Consider the following 16,043-nt stretch of genomic DNA (forward strand, 5'->3'; position numbering starts at 1 on the left):
GGTCGGCGGTTCGAATCCCGCTCTGTCCCAGTTTGCTGTCGTAGTGTCCTTGGGCAAGACACCTTACCCACCTTGCCCCGTGTGAATGTGTTTGAATGTGTATGAATGTTGGTGGTGGTCGGAGGGGCCGTTAGGCGCGATATGGCAGCCACGCTTCCGTCAGTCTGCAGGGCAGCTGTGGCTACAGATGTAGTTTACCACCACCAGAGAGAATGTGTATGGATGAATAATGATTTCTGTAAAGCGCTCTGGGTGCCTAGAAGGGCGCTATATAAATCCAAGTCATTATTATTATTATTATATATATATATATATATATATATATATATATATATATATATATTTCCTGTTTATTTAGTTTTTTACATAACCTTTACAGGACTGTCTCAGAAAATTAGAATATTGTGATAAAGTTCTTTATTTTCTGTAATGCGATTAAAAAAACTAAAATGTCATACATTCTGGATTCATTACAAATCAACTGAAATATTGCAAGCCTTTTATTTTAATATAGCTGATTATGGCTTACAGTTTAAGATCAAGATTCCCAGAATATTCTAATTTTTTGAGATAGGATATTTGAGTTTTCTTAAGCTGTAAACCATGATCAACAATATTAAAATAATAAAAGGCTTGCGATATTTCAGTTGATTTATAATGAATCCAGAATGTCTGACATTTTTGTTTTTTTAAATTGCAATACAGAAAATCACAATATTCTAATTTTCTGAGACAGTCCTGTACATGTGTGCACTTATGGAGCTGCTGCCTAATCTCATCATTATAATGACAATAAAGGCTTTCTATTTAAAGAAAAGGAAGATGCATGCACAGGAAACAAAATAAAAGACACAGAGCATATTTAGCAGTTTAGAAAGCATCTTTAATTGCAATAACATCACACTTCACAACATGATTTTCGTTCCAGAGGTGCAGACAAACATTACAAAACAGTTGAGATGTCATGTTTTTTTTTTCCTTCGTTTTCTTTTGGATCGTCATTGTTAATTAAGTGCGAAATATGTGGTCTTTTTAATTTGTGAGTCATTATTGTTAAGTAACAACACATTCTCTCACTTTCCAGCAGTGTGAGCCAAAAGCTGACCCTGGGCACAGCCTGCGAGAGGTTTACACCGCCCTGCATCTCTACAGAACCAGCGATCTACTGGGAAACCGGGCCGCAGACGAGCCTCGGTCCACGTGTCTAGCGAACCCCACGGACGAGTCAAAGTTTTAGTGTACGCAGGTTACGGTGACGTCCAGACCTCCTGAATCTGACTTTGGTTCACTGCTCCTCTCAAATCAAGCTGTGCCCTGAGAATACAGTGTCTGCTGTGAGTTTAAACTAAAAAAAAAGACAACAAAAGAACCCCACCATTTATACTTTACCCTGAACATGACAAAAAACACTGAATGATAAACATAGAGATCAATACGTCCACAAGAAAAAAAAATAACAAGCCAGGAAACCTGCCCACGAAGTCTGAGCTGCTTTTAAGGCCTTTAGTGTGAGTCGGCAGCACGTGCGCACGTACAACACGGGGATGTGCACCGCTTTTCAAAGACTTCCAAACTTCTTTTTCACCATTTAAAGAAAAAACACACCAAAGCAGTGGTATAACATATAGTTTGAAGTGTTTGTCGTTTTTGTTTTCAATCTCAGTGCAAAATTAAGACAATTCAGCACAAAATCATTAAAATACGTCAATGAGTCTTCAATCGTTCATTGAACTCTGCCTTCAATTTTGTGTGTCCACATGAAATGTGGGTGAAACGGTCTGAGCCCGAAAGCATAGCAACAAGCGATAACTGCGGCTAAATTTAGAAAATACAATTCAGGATACTGTATAAATCTTTATAAATTGAGGAAAGACAACGAGCGTAACGAACACGAAGCACTTCCATTCTTAACCATTATAAACACGTCTGCATAAGATACACCTCTATACGATTGAGATATTACTTTGGTCCCCTTTCAGAAATCATTTTTGTTTATGTATACTTCATCCTTTGTTTTCATGAATTAGAAAAATAGATCCTAAATCAGGACTATTATAAGTGGAAAGTTTCCTTATAAAAATATCTCTTTATCCCCAGAGAATGAAAAAAAGAAAAGCAAAGGAAAAATTTGGCCCAAAACCACACGTGAGAGAGTATGAGTGTGTGTGTGTCAGTATAACGATTGTCTGAGTTTACTGGCTTCTGCGTCTGTGTGTAAATGCGTTCATGCATAGATTGTCACTGTTTGAACAGATCAGACTGCGGCGGGACTGAACTCGGAGGACTGAGCTGAGCCGCTGCCTCTGATCTGGACGTGGTTGTAGCGTTTTTGTGTTCCTCTGCGTTACGGTAAATGTGCTCTCGTGTATTTGGGTCGGTTTAATTGTGATGCAGTTCTAAGGAGTCGTGCGGGAGCGGCTCATTCGGGCTTGATCTCGGGCGTATCGGGCTTGATGTCGGTCTTGATCTCGATTTCCTCGTCGCTCTCAGGGCCGGCGCGGGGAATGGTGCGCCGCACGGTGAAGGGGAGGTCACCGCGCCTGAAACGGAAGAGGAGAGTCAGTGAGCTAGTGGTAAAATAGTGCAGTGAGATCTGGTATTTAGATTAACGCGGTTTTATTTATTTATTTATTTAAAGGTTTAGATAACAGGGACAATGCACATTAATAACACATTTAAACAAATGTAAAATGTGCCGGAATTAGTCAAAAAGGCTATTTTGCATCCGCTGTCCCTGGACTGGTGTAAATATAGTCAACCTAAAAGAAAGAATTATTAGATACAATCAATAAAACATTTCCGAATAAAAAGGCTATATCAGAATTAGGGCTGTGCGATTAATCGATTTTAAATCTAAATCGGATTTATTAATCAAGACGTTAAAAAAAGGAAAATCGGAAAATCGATTTTCCTTTTTTGCAGCTGGCTGCATTACAGACAGAGCTCGTCTAGTCATCTTTGTTTGGTCAAGAAAATTGTAAATGTTGTCACTTTACTAAACTCAAGGAGGATTTACAGTATCTTTCAATTGCACTTCATTCCCAATAGGGAAATTTGTTTGCTATTTTTCTTAAAAAATAAAGATAGAATATTTGAAACAATTTATTCCATTGTCTTTTGTAGTTTTACCAAAAAAATCGAAATCGAAAATCGGGTTTTCAGAGAAAAAAAAAAAAAAAAAAAAAATCTGGATTTTATTTTTGTCCAAAATCGCCCAGCCCTAATCAGAATAGAGAGAGGTAAAAAACTAAGCTAAAATACATACACACAGGTTAACATAAGCTCAACAACAGACAATTGCTACAAACGGTTTAGGATTTGTGCGGGTGAAAGCCTTCACCTTCACGCTTCTTACCCGAGTTTTTTTTTTTTTTATTTTATTTTTATTGAACATTTTCACATATATTCTGCATATAACTGGTACACAATGATTCATTTTTTTCCTTTTTCCCAGTAGTACAGTAACATATAATTAAACATGACAATATTCCTCTGTCTTTTACTTTGGATCAAGATTAAGTATTACTATGCCTGTTTATAACCTTATGACCAGTAGACTTAACAGGGTTTTACCATGTCATCAATGTTGCAAATATGATGAAATAAAATAAAATAAAAAGAAATAGAACATTTCAACATCTGTAGCTAATGAACTATGAACTAGGGGTCTTTGTTCCCAAGATGTACATCTCAGATAAAGTCTGACCTAATTGGTTTTATGTACTCTAATCAGCTTTCCCTAATTATTTTAAATCTGTCCATCTCTAGTTTCACAGAGAAAGTTAACTTTTCCATCCCATATATATTGTGTATAACCTCAACCAAATCCTCCACCTTAGGTGCCTCATCCTTCATCCACTTTCTGGTAATTGCTTTTTTACTTGCAATCAACATTATTCTAAAAATATGTTTGTCTCCAAATCTTGTAAAATCTATGTCCAGTTTCCCCAAGTATAATACCTCGAATGTAGGTGGAAGATTTACCTTCAATGCTTTATCCATACAGTTCTTAAGTTCCTGCCAGTAGCTGCGAATGGAGGGACAACTCCAGAACACGTGAAAATGGTCAGCTTTATCCGCCTACCTGAGTTTGTTTTTGAGGGAGGAGACTTCACGGTTCATGGCATCCGCCGACTCCGTGGCGTCCTCCAGCTCCCTTTGCAGTTTCCTTCTGTTGGCGTTGGCTCTCTGGGCCTCCTCCTCCGCCTCCTCCAGCTGACGTTTCAGCTGCTTCATGCGGGAGTTCAGCTTGTCCGTCTAAAACCACACAAATCCAAATAGTCCGTCAGATGTTCCACACTGATGGACGGGTCACCTTGGCGGTACTTCTGTAGGTGTTCATGGGCGTCATGGCGACAGTAGAGTAAGAACACTGCTCACCTGGACCTTGTACTGCTCTGAGTTGCGCCTCTCATCATCCACCAGCAGGAGGACTTCCTTGAGTTTCTTCTCGGTGCGTCTCACGAGCTTGGTGGCCCCCTGCCTCTCCCTGAATCAGACACGTTGTGGGTTAAATTACAAGCTTTGCTGGTCCAACTCCTTTGGCAACAGCAGGAACACTTCTATATAAATGGTGAACTACAAGCTAAGGTTGTACTTTTAAAGTAAACATGCCCTCGGAACCTTAATTGGAAAATTAAACAGAAATTCTGTTAAATTTAGAGTAAAAAATGTATTATATTATGGTTTTTATTGTGAAAGTAGACTGTAAAGACTAATATTTGTATTTCTGCTTTGACATAGGGCTGAGCGATATGGACCAAAAGTCATATCTTGATATTTTCTAGCTGAATTTTTTCTGTGCCATAATTGGGGTTTCCCCCAAAGCATTATAGCATAGCATCTCTGTTAGCTTCATTTTTTTCAGTTTTTCAGTTTTAATACAAAGCCTCGTGCCAAATGTCACACAGGTTCCTTTATTAACAGAGGTCTGCACAATATCAAAATGTATAAAACAAATGAAATAAAAATAAACTGCCTGCATATATAGAATAAAAATGCTTCTTGAATAAAATAAAACAAATATCCCTTTCCTGCATAACAATTAAATTAAAATACACTGTGCAATTAATACAATGTAGACAGTAACAGGCAGACTTTTCCACTGAGGTTGACAGTTGTGCAAATAACAAAACATTTGTTCAAATCTCAAATAAAACAGGTAAACAGATATTGCATCTCTTTGAGCAAATCTCAAATAATTACAACAAGTCGACTACTGTACATTTTACAGATTTTGTGCCAGAAAAACTAACCTTTCAACACTGTCAGGTTTCAGCACACAGGTACAGGTACTTTTTTGCCAGCGCGAGGGGTCAGCGTTGATGTACAGTCAATTTGTCACAAAATAAGCTATCGATATAAACGATACTGTCTCGTACCATATCGCGTTTGAAAATATATCGATATATATTAAAATCTTGATATATTGCCCAGCCCTGCTTGGACACGTTCATTAAGATTCACTACTCTGTGGAAATGTGTGCGTAGCAATCGTGTTACCTGGTCTCCATCTCCAGCTGCTCCTCCAGCTGAGCGATCTTCACCTCCAGGGCTGCCATGTTGGCCTTGTACTTGGACTTGACCGTCCCCTCCAGCTCCTGCAGCTTCATCTTCAGGTCCTTGTTCTGACGCTCCAGTTGGGCCCGGGCCCCCTCCACCCGCTGGGAGGCACTGCGCTCCGCCCCCAGCTCCAGGGTCATCTGGTCGGTCTGAAACAACCACGATGCAGACGAGTCAGGCTTAAGCAACATGCTGAGAGAAACAGACTTATTTTTTGGCAACCAGGGTTTTTGTAACTACAGGACTGTCTCAGAAAATTAGAATATTGTGATTTTCTGTAATGCAATTACAAAAACTAAAATGTCATACATTCTGGATTCATTACAAATCAACTGAAATATTGCAAGCCTTTTATTATTTTAATATTGCTGATCATGGCTTACAGTTTAAGAAAACTCAAATATCCTATCTCAAAAAATTAGAATATTCTGGGAATCTTAATCTTAAACTGTAATCCATAATCAGCAATATTAAAATAATAAAAGGCTTGCAATATTTCAGTTGATTTGTAATGAATCCAGAATGTATGGATTTTTTTTTTTTTTTTATTGCATTACAGAAAATAAAGAACTTTATCACAATATTCTAATTTTCGGAGACAGTCCTGTATGCTTCCGGATGCTGAAAAAGACACCGGAAAGACACCAGAAAACCTGCCAGTCCCTACAAACCTGCAGCATTGCTTTCTTCAGCCTGTCGTTGATGAGCTCAGCGTTGCACTGCTCCTCCTCCAGCTCCTCCTCCAGCTGAGCGATACGAGCCTCCAGGCGTCTCCTCTCCTCCACAGCCTGAGCACTGACGGGTGATAAGAAGCAGAGCAGGGATTTAAGGAAACCGAGAGCGATGAGTCTTAAAAACTGACATTAAGTGTATAGTTGTGTGGTTTGATAGAAAGCGGAGGGTCGTACTTCTTGGTGGCCTGGCTGTTGATTTCATCCTGCAGCTCGTCTCTCTCCTGCTGAGCTTGTCTCTTTACTCGCTCGGCAGATGCCAACTCCTGAACATCAAAAAGGAAAAACAAAACAACTTTCAAGCCAATGAAGTAAGTGAAAGGAGCACCAAAGTGAGAATAAAAGGACATGCACGCCAACCTCCTGCATCTGGATCATTTCGGCCTCCATGCTCTTCAGCTTCTTCTCCGTCTCCTTGCTCTGGGCCAGGATCTCCTCTCTGGACATGCGAGTGTCCTCCAGCTCCCGGATAAGATCCTTCATTTGGGCCTTTAAACAGAAAACAGAGGCAGAGCTCAGGAAACGGGGACCCAGACTGGTCCATTTAACACCTTTTTCAACTAACGTGAACATCTAATTCTCTGCTGTACTCACCTGGAGCTTCTTCAGCTGCTTCAGGGCCTCGTCGCGGTTCTTGTTGGCCATGTCGATGGCCGCCTCAAGCTCCTTCAGGTCCAGCTCCATCTTCTTGCGTGCAGCCACGGCGGCAGAACGCTGCTTCCTCTCGTCCTCCAGCTCCATTTCCATCTCTCGCACCTGAAAGATGCAGCATAGCTTATGTTTTAACTCCAACAATGAGATCAGTTTAAGCTCTTTAAAAGGTCTGGTGATGCACATAGCCTCATATCCACCTGGGATAGGCCCCATTAACCATGACTACGTTAACATGCAGTCAAAATTCGGGTTATTGCTAATATTCCGGTTACTGAAACATTAGAAATATTCCGTTTACATGTGTGAGCAAACAGGGTTATCCCTGTAAACATGGTAATTAATCGTTTGGGATATCTGGATCAAACCAGCGACGCGCGGAGAACATCATGACACAATTCCCGTCATTTCCGCTTCTTCTTCCTGTATCCAAATTCAAAACAAATGCTGCTTCGCGCAACTTTTCCCTCACCTTCTTGTAAATCTCGCTATCCCGGTACTTTCTACCGTCTACAAATGCCAAAATGTTCATATCCTTCATTACATTTACATTTCTCCATGTTTATAAGAACTTCCTGGACTCAAAAGACAAAGATTCTTTTTGAACAGAGCATGCGCAGAAAACAAATTCATGTTCCGTTTGATGGGGATATCCCGTTTGGCGTTTACATGACCGAATATTCGGGTTTTAAAAGGAGTAACCCAGGGGTCATATTCGGGTTTTTAAAAACCAGAATTTGAGCAAATTCCGGTTATTCAAAGGGGTTATTGGTGTTTACATGGCCGTGCAAGACCGGGTTATTGCTAATATTCCGGTTTTAAAAGGGTTATTGACTGCATGTAAACGTAGTCCATGACAACCCTGAACAGTACGACGTGGGAACAGGATATGGAAGACTGAAGAACCGTTTACCTGTTTGACTAGGGCCCTCTTTTTCTCCTCGCCCATCTCGTCACGTCCTGCCAGGTCTCTCTCATACTGGGCCTTCATGGCCTGCATGTTGACCTCCAGACGCAGCTTGGCGTCCTCGGTGGCCTGCAGCTCGTCCTCCAGCTCCTCCAGCTGAGTCTTCATCTCCTCCAGCTGCTGCTCCATGGAGCGTTTCCCCTTCTCCAGCTCGTGGACCTGCAGACGACGGAGAGAGGATTTCAGTAGGAAACCCACAGCTTGGGATGGAACGCCTCTGAAAAACATCCTCGGGACTTACACTCTTGCCAACATCGTCCTTTGAGGAAACCAGGTCCTCCATTTCTGCACGCAGCATCTTGTTGTTGCGGTCCTGTTCGTCCTTGAGGTCCATCAGAGTCTCCAGCTCGCGGGTCAGCGCCAGCGCCCGGGTCTCCTTCTCGCGGGCCTCGGCCTCAGCGCGATCGCGCTCCTCTGCGAAGCGGGCGGAGATGTTCTTCTCTTCTGCCAGCATCTACACAAGGTTGGGTCAACAATGTTTATTATTTAGTTACAGAGCAGTCCAGATCAGAGGTGGGTAGTAACGAGTTACATTTACTTGAGTAAGTTTTGGGAAATGTTGTACTTTTAGGAGTAGTTTTGAATCACTATACTTTTTACTTTTACTTGAGTAGATTTGTGAAGAAGAAACTGTTACTCTCACTCACTACATTAGGCTACGTTGAGCTCTTACTTTTCTTTTATCCTTTTTATCCGCGTACGCGTCAATCTCATGACATCACTGAGTGATTCTTTGGGAAAAATGTTTGTTTTTGCATGTTTTGTCACATTTACACAGACTCAAACACACACAGAGTTTCTATGAGTTCATGGGCTTGTTCTAGTTCTACCTGGTTAAAAAAGAAAAGTACAAAGGCTTGACATTTTGTGCTACTTGTGCTTAATTTATTTTTCTATTCCGTTATAATTTTATTCATTTTATTATTTATTAAAGTACTCAAATTTACTTTAAGATTATTTTAATTTAAGCTATTTTTTATTCATTCTAATTTATTTTATTATTTTATTGATTTAATTTGCCTGATGATGATTATTTTGTACTTTTGTCTGTTTGTTTTTGTTAAAAAAATAAATCAGACGTTACTCAACAGTTACTCAGTACTTGAGTAGTTTTTTCACAAAGTACTTTTTTACTTTTACTCAAATCAATTTTCAACTCAATTTGGATGACTACTTTTTACTTCTACTTGAGTCATATTATTCTGAAGTAACAGTACTTTTACTTTAGTACAATTTTTGGCTCTACCCACCTCTGGTCCAGATACACTAAACATCTCTCCATCTACATGTTTGATAGTTATACAGTTGCTGGTCAAACCTGATCAAACTTCTTCTGCTTCTTCTCCAGGTTGGAGACGATCTGTCGGAGGTGATCCTGGTCGACCAGCAGGTCGTCCAACTCCTGCTGCAGGCGGGTCTTTGTCTTGTCCAGCTTGTCGTAAGCGGTACATTTCTCCTCCAGGCGCTGGAAAGTTCCCTCCAGGTCCCTCTGGAGCTTCTTCTTTCCCTCCTCGGCCGTCTCCAGACAGCCAGCATCCGTCTCCACCTTCTTCTTCATCTCAGTGAGCTGCACAGGAATTAAACGTTGAATGAAATGACCTGGTTGTGTGGCTGGAAAAGGTACTACAAAAGGTTCATTTGAATGACAAATGGCAAGTGTCAAGGTCGCAGGTGGATGAGCGTTACCTGAGCTTGAGCCATCTGAAGCTGCTTCTCCACATTCCTCTTGGCCTCTTCTTCTTCCTCCAGCTGTTCTTTCAGGTTGTGCTGGTCGTCCTCCAGCTGGCGCAGACGGGTGCCCAGAGACAGTTTCTGCCGTGTCTCTTCCTGGAGGAGTTCCTGTAGGAGAGATGGAGAGACGGTTAAGTGGAGCAGATGATTAGACGGCAATGCACGTTTGAAACACGACAGCGGCTCATGGTTTTGTGAGGAAGTGACGAATGATGCACGAGTTCTTTTTAAAATCATCTATTACAGTATGAACTCCAACTAGGGGTGTAACAATATATCGTGCCACGAAATTTTGCGATACAAAAACGTCACAATACGTGTCGTGGCGGTGACAAACTGTATCGCGATATTGGATTATTAATATTAATCTATTGTGTTGACTAGTAACGCGCATCCGACCGCGCCTCGACCCGTGGATCAAAATCTTCCTCCGCTCAGAAGAAACTAGTACCGTTTTGGTCCCGATCACGGGACTCTTGCAGGGTTTTGAGCTCTGAACCTTTACTTATGTAAGGCTGGTGTAGAGTTAAGCCTTACCTTATTAAATTAAACCTTTTTGGGGTGGTGAGTAGGATAAACACGAGGACAACTTCTGCTGAGTTCCAGTGTACTTTAATGTCCCTCAACAGTGTAGGATTTTAGAACATCAACCCAGCACCTAGTGCCGTACTGTGGCGTATCACTCCGCCCAATCTAAAACAGACTAATCACTACAGATAAACTGACTAGTGTCATTATAGTCCCTGATTTACATCAGAATATAAAGAATATATTTATAAAATAATGAACCCTGAATTACCAAAATAACCTTAACAAAAATAAATCTCCTCTTACACTTATAAGGTGAGCATGAATCAATCTTTTTTATGATGTAAAATTGTATGTATTTACTTTTATTTATTCAATTTTAGTTCTTTTCTGGAAAAGAAAAAAGTCAAATCATACATGAGAGAAACTATTCAGTTTGTGGCAAAATATTTGTACTTGTATGAAACTGAAGATGCATAATGCAAACCTGACATTTACTTTTAGTTCAGTTTGTGGAAAATGGTTGGCCTGGCTTTCTCTTTAAAACTTAAACAGTTATAAAGCATTACAAACTGTAACAATAGGGCAAACACACAGCATTGTTTTGTATTTTGTGTCTTTCAAATAAAAGACAATTTTTTCCAGTCATATGTTCCTCATTCAAGGTTGTTAAAAAAATACTGCTATAATATCGTATCGTATCGTTATCGTGACCTCAATATCGTGTATCGTACCGTATCGTGAGATTAGTGTATCGTTACACCCCTACAACTTATAGACTTGAAAAACTTAAAAGAAAGAAAAGTTTATCTATGAGAACATTTCAGATGTGATCTGATCAGTAGAGACTGAAGCATCCGTGTCGTCTCTGTACCTGAGCGTCCTGCAGCGAGGACTCCACAGCAGAGCAGTCCTTGCTCGCCTTTATGGACTTGCCCTCCACGTCACTGAGCACGCAGTTGACATTTTCCAGCTCCGCCTGCGGACATGACGACAAATCAACTACTGGACTGGGCTTGCGTAGGACCCACTGGTGCAGGGATGGAAGTGATGGACGGATGTGGGGTTACCTGCAGTTTGGTCACTCTCTCAGCCAGCTCCAGCCTCTGACGCTCGCTCTCCGAGTGTTTGAGCTGCAGCTCCTGCACCTGAGTCTCAGCCTTTTTCCTGCGATGCTCGGAGTCTCCTTTACCCTGCATGAGTGTCTGCAGTTCAATGCCGAGCTCGTTCCTCTCCGACTCCAGGGCCTGCTTGGCCTTCTCCATCGACACTTTGTTCTGCAGGGAAGGAAGGACGAACAGATGAGACATAACCCAAAGAGAAGAACAGAACAACAGAAGCGGGTGTCGCGTGGAGGAGATAAGTACCCTCTTGGCCTGCTCCAGCTGCTCATTGAGCTCATCAAAGGCCTGGCTGTGTTTCTGTCTCATCTCAACCATCTGGTGTTCGTGGACTTTGGCCTCGTCGTCCAGAGTTTTCTTCAGATGTTGCACCTCCATCTCACGTTTGGTCCTGCAGAAAAAGCAGAGGGGACACGAGTTGACTTGACTTAATATGAACGATGAGCCCAGCAACATGCAACAAGACAAAGAGGAGCTTATTCTTTATATTTTAGTCATTGCATTTTAAAAAAACGACATGTTAGAAACGGCATCTCCACCTGAGTTCTTGCTGAGCGGCGGTGGAGTCCTGAGTGTCCTCCAGCTCCGTCTTGAGGGCTTCCAGCTCCTCTCCCAGGTCCCGGCGGTGTTTCTCCGCTTTAGTGCGGGCCTGCCTCTCCAGGTCCAGATCTTCCTGCAGCTCAGAGAGCTGAGCCTCCATCTCGCGGATCTTCTTCTGCGCCAGGTTCTTCTGCGCGGCCTCCTCCTCAATCCTGACGGGAGGAAAGACACCAGTACGAGTTAACCATCGTGTACTTGATTACGCTACAGCACCAACTCTGAACTCAGCGTATATGTTAACCCTTGTACTGTCTTTGGGTCAAAGTGACCTGATTCTCCTGTCTTTCTTTCCTCCTGCTCTCTCCTTCCTCCATCCCTTCCTTCCTCCCCTTGTACACTTTCCTTGTTTTCTCCTTTCCTTCCCTCATTCTTTCCTTCCTCCCTTCTTTTCTTCTCTCCCTCCCTTCCTTTCTTCTTTTCTCCCTTCCTTCCTTCTTCTCTCCCTTCCTTCTTTTCTCCCTCCCTTCCTTTCTTCTCTCCCTTCCTTCTTTTCTCCCTCCCTTCCTTTCTTCTCTCCCTTCCTTCCTTTCTTCTTTTCTCCCTCCCTTCCTTCCTTCTTTTCTCCCTTCCTTCCTTTTTTTTCTCCCTTCCTTCCTTCCTCCCTTCCTTCCTTTCTTCTTTTCTCCCTTCCTTCCTTTCTTCTCTCCCTTTCTCCCTCCCTTCCTTTCTTCTCTCCCTTCCTTCCTCCTCTCCCTTCCTTCCTTCTTTTCTCCCTTCCTTCCTCCTCTCCCTTCCTTCCTTCCTTCCTCCCTTTCTCCCTCCCTTCCTTCCTTCTTTTCTCCCTTCCTTCTCTCCCTTCCTTCCTTCCTCCCTTCCTTCCTTTCTTCTTTTCTCCCTTCCTTCCTTTCTTCTTTTCTCCCTTCCTTTCTTCTCTCCCTTTCTCCCTCCCTTCCTTCCTTCTTTTCTCCCTTCCTTCTCTTCCTTCCTTCCTTCCTTTCTTCTCTCCCTTCCTTCCACCCTTCCTCCCTTCCTCCCTTCCTCCCTTCCTTCCTTCCTTCCTTCCTTCCTTCCTTCCTCCCTCCCTCCCTCCCTCCCTCCCTCCCTCCCTCCCTCCCTCCCTCCCTTGACCCGCAGACAGCACAAGGGTTAAGAAAGCCCTGTTCAACATTATCTACATGTTTTTTTAGGTTTCGGGTTGAGACGGACCTGGCCAGCGCCGCCTGCAGCTCCTCCTCCTTCTTGGCCAGCTGGGCCCGGAGCTCAGCGATCTGAGCCTGCAGCTCAGCGATCTGGTCGTGGATCTCATTGAAGTCGCCGTCCAGCTTGCGTCTGTTCTTCTCCAGCTCTTGTCGTTGCTTCTCCTCCCTGCGCAGGCGGTCTAATAGAAAGAAAGTAGGACATTAGTAAGTACTGATGGCTTTATTAGTTGTAATCAGAGTGGCTGTATCCGTGTTCTTCCTACCCTCCAGGTCTGTGATCATGGCCTCGTGTTTGGTCTTCAGCTTCTGCAAACTCTTGGATTTCTCCTCTTCTTCTGCCAGGTTGGTGGTGAACTCAGAGATCCTGTCTTCCATCAATTTCTTCTCCTGCATTCATAAAAACGTTCAACAATTAATGTAGAATATATAAAGTTGACACAAGAGGCCGACGCTCGTCACTAGTTCCAGCTCAGTTTTGTTGCTCTGCTCTCAGGTTGTGTGAAGTCTAACCTTGCTCAGCTTGTTGTTCTGGTCGTCTAAAACCATGACATCGTCTTCGATCTTCTTCATCTTGGCCTCCAGGGTGACCTTCTCCAGCTGGAGCTTCTGCCTGGCCCCTTCTTCTTCATCCAGCTGCTGCTCCAGGTCCTGTGTGGAGAAGAACAGGATGTTTGGTGAAGAAAATCAACATCAAGTGAAGTTTAACATTTGTATGAACTCACATATGTTGACTGTGTTTTTAATTACTTACAGAAATATTTTGCTGCATCTTTTTCTTCTCTGACGACAAGTGAGAAGCGCGCTCTTCCTCCTCCTCCACACGGGCCTCCAGGTCGTGCAGGATCTCCTCCAGCTCCTGCTTCTTGGCAGCCAGACGAGATCTCATCTCCTCGGCCTCAGCACAGAGCTCTGTTTCCGCCTGCAGCTGCTCCTGCAAGGCCATCTTCTCTGCACCCAGCTAGAAACACAGAAGAGTAAAAAAATACACAAAAATGAGGAACTGTTCATGAGCTGCTCGAAGCATCGTCCTGTTGTCCCGTTAACTTTACCTGCTGCTGTTTTTCCTCCATGTCCCGGAGCGCCTGCTCGGCATACAAATGCTTCTCCTTCACTTTAACCAGCTCATCATCCTTGGCCTGCATCTCCTCCTCCTGCCTGCTGACTTGCAGCAGAGGTTTCACCTGAGGGAGACATTTGTAAAGATAAGAGTTATGAAAGACATAAAACAGAGTAAAATGAGCAGGAGGCTTCATGGATGTCTGGATGTTGGAGGGGGCTGAGACCAGGGTTCATACACATTTTAACCAACACATTTCCATGACTTGGCAGCAAGTTTCCATGACTATACATGACCTTGAAAACAATGTATGAATGAAATATAGGAATAGAACTATGTAAAAAGTCACTACAGTGGCAATCTAATGACAATTATGGTTTTATACAAAATAAACATGTTTAAACCAACACTGATATACCAGCACTATGTTGTAGTATATGTTGTATAGTAATCTAATATAACTGTAATAATAACCGATCTGCATGATGCGCAAGATGCTAGGCACGTCACACGTGAGAACGCGTGAGACTTTTCTATACGAAATATTTATTGATCAATAATAAATCTACCTTATAGGCTGTAATTACTAAATGTTATCATTAAGTGAGAAAAATATCAGGCCAGGAGAGCTGTTGCACTATGTTGGAAGAGTATGGATGCTCCGACATTGAGAATGTGGATAAGGAGCTTTCTGGCTGTATCGGACTGGAAAGACTAACGTACATTGCTAAGGGAAAACGAAAGGACTTTGCTGAACTCTGGGAACCATATATGAACATTATGACAGATGAAAGTGCAAGATTTACCTGAAAATAACTAAATATTGTGGAAAATATTTTCATTTTTTTTTTTATTTATTTATTTAATTTATTTAATTTTTCCTCCCTGATTGGTTATTTCAATATATTATTTATATTTCAATTGAAAATGGTGCAAGCTAAGTGTATGTGTCTATGTAATGTATGTGTAAATGTTGTATGTCTGAAAAACTAAAAAATGACAAACATATTGTGAGAAAAATAAATTCCATGACTTTTCCAAAACGTTTGGGGTGAACTTATGTTTCAAAACTTTTCCAGGACTTGAAAATGACATTTTCAAATTCCATGACTTTTCCAGGTTTTTTCAAATCGTCTGAACCGTGTGAGACTCACCTTAGTGAAGAGTCTCCACCACTGCCAGTTCCTCAGTTTCAGATAAGCAGCGCAGTTCCTCTGGATCACCTTCATGGCAGTGAGCTGCTGCTGTCTCTTAGCAAAAGCCCTGAAGATCAAAAACAAACATCACATTTCACGTGGCCATAAAATCAGCCATGTAACAAATCTTGGAGATTCCGTCAGCGTGAAAGATCTCAGCAGCTTCACGTGCAGGAAACACTCCGGCAACCACGTGAAGCGAGGGACAGCAGGTGGTCCTCCTCTCCACTTACTTGCGGGCCACGTAGCCGCGACACCAGGCCTGGAAACTGATGATGATGTCTGTGATCTTCATGTCCCTCTCTTCCTCCAGATGAGCCAGGACTCCGGCTCTGAAGAAGACTTTACTCTGGCCGATTCGGTACAGGTTCGGATCCAGCTCCAGGCATTTGATCTGTAGGGAAGGGGATGAACTGATGTTCAGTCTTGCTGCAGAAGAAGAATAATGGATCGTTGAGCCGATTTCAATCTAACAGCATGCTTACCATGAGCACACAAGCCTGCTTTCCATCCATGAAGCCCTTGGGGATGGCATTGGGAGTGAGGATTTCATACCTAGAGGGGGGAAATTAAAAAAAATTAAATTGATCATATCTTCATATTTTTGCAGTCTCTGTTGGATGTGGTGGGGACAAGTCCCTTTAAACTAGACCAGGGGTCGGAAACCCAAAATGTTGAAAGAGCCATATAGGACCAAAAACACAAAAAACAAATATGTCTGGACCCGCAAAAAATGAAAAGTCTTGTATTAGAATGAAGG

The 16,043-nt window shown here is 42.4% G+C and overlaps 1 protein-coding gene across 2 annotated transcripts in view; it reads right to left on the bottom strand.

The window, feature by feature from the left end:
- Positions 1-861: 861 nt before the first annotated feature.
- The window catches only part of LOC133422827 (myosin-9-like), a 42,116-nt gene continuing 26,934 nt past the window's right edge, over positions 862-16,043 (bottom strand). For both annotated transcript variants that reach the window (XM_061712926.1, XM_061712925.1), the window contains 24 exons: positions 15,769-15,838; positions 15,517-15,677; positions 15,242-15,350; positions 14,080-14,211; positions 13,782-13,988; positions 13,541-13,678; positions 13,294-13,417; positions 13,038-13,209; positions 11,831-12,043; positions 11,538-11,682; positions 11,241-11,447; positions 11,045-11,149; positions 9,598-9,750; positions 9,230-9,478; positions 8,153-8,365; positions 7,858-8,070; positions 6,888-7,049; positions 6,654-6,782; positions 6,471-6,559; positions 6,234-6,357; positions 5,503-5,711; positions 4,381-4,489; positions 4,085-4,257; positions 862-2,540 (listed from right to left, as the gene is read on the bottom strand). In XM_061712926.1, coding sequence (XP_061568910.1) covers positions 2,420-2,540; positions 4,085-4,257; positions 4,381-4,489; positions 5,503-5,711; positions 6,234-6,357; positions 6,471-6,559; positions 6,654-6,782; positions 6,888-7,049; positions 7,858-8,070; positions 8,153-8,365; positions 9,230-9,478; positions 9,598-9,750; positions 11,045-11,149; positions 11,241-11,447; positions 11,538-11,682; positions 11,831-12,043; positions 13,038-13,209; positions 13,294-13,417; positions 13,541-13,678; positions 13,782-13,988; positions 14,080-14,211; positions 15,242-15,350; positions 15,517-15,677; positions 15,769-15,838 — 3,727 coding nt within the window. In that variant the 3' untranslated portion in view covers positions 862-2,419. The remainder of the gene's footprint in view (positions 2,541-4,084; positions 4,258-4,380; positions 4,490-5,502; positions 5,712-6,233; positions 6,358-6,470; positions 6,560-6,653; positions 6,783-6,887; positions 7,050-7,857; positions 8,071-8,152; positions 8,366-9,229; positions 9,479-9,597; positions 9,751-11,044; positions 11,150-11,240; positions 11,448-11,537; positions 11,683-11,830; positions 12,044-13,037; positions 13,210-13,293; positions 13,418-13,540; positions 13,679-13,781; positions 13,989-14,079; positions 14,212-15,241; positions 15,351-15,516; positions 15,678-15,768; positions 15,839-16,043) is intronic.

This window comes from Cololabis saira, chromosome 21 (genome assembly GCF_033807715.1).
Source record: "Cololabis saira isolate AMF1-May2022 chromosome 21, fColSai1.1, whole genome shotgun sequence".
Lineage (NCBI taxonomy): Eukaryota > Metazoa > Chordata > Actinopteri > Beloniformes > Belonidae > Cololabis > Cololabis saira.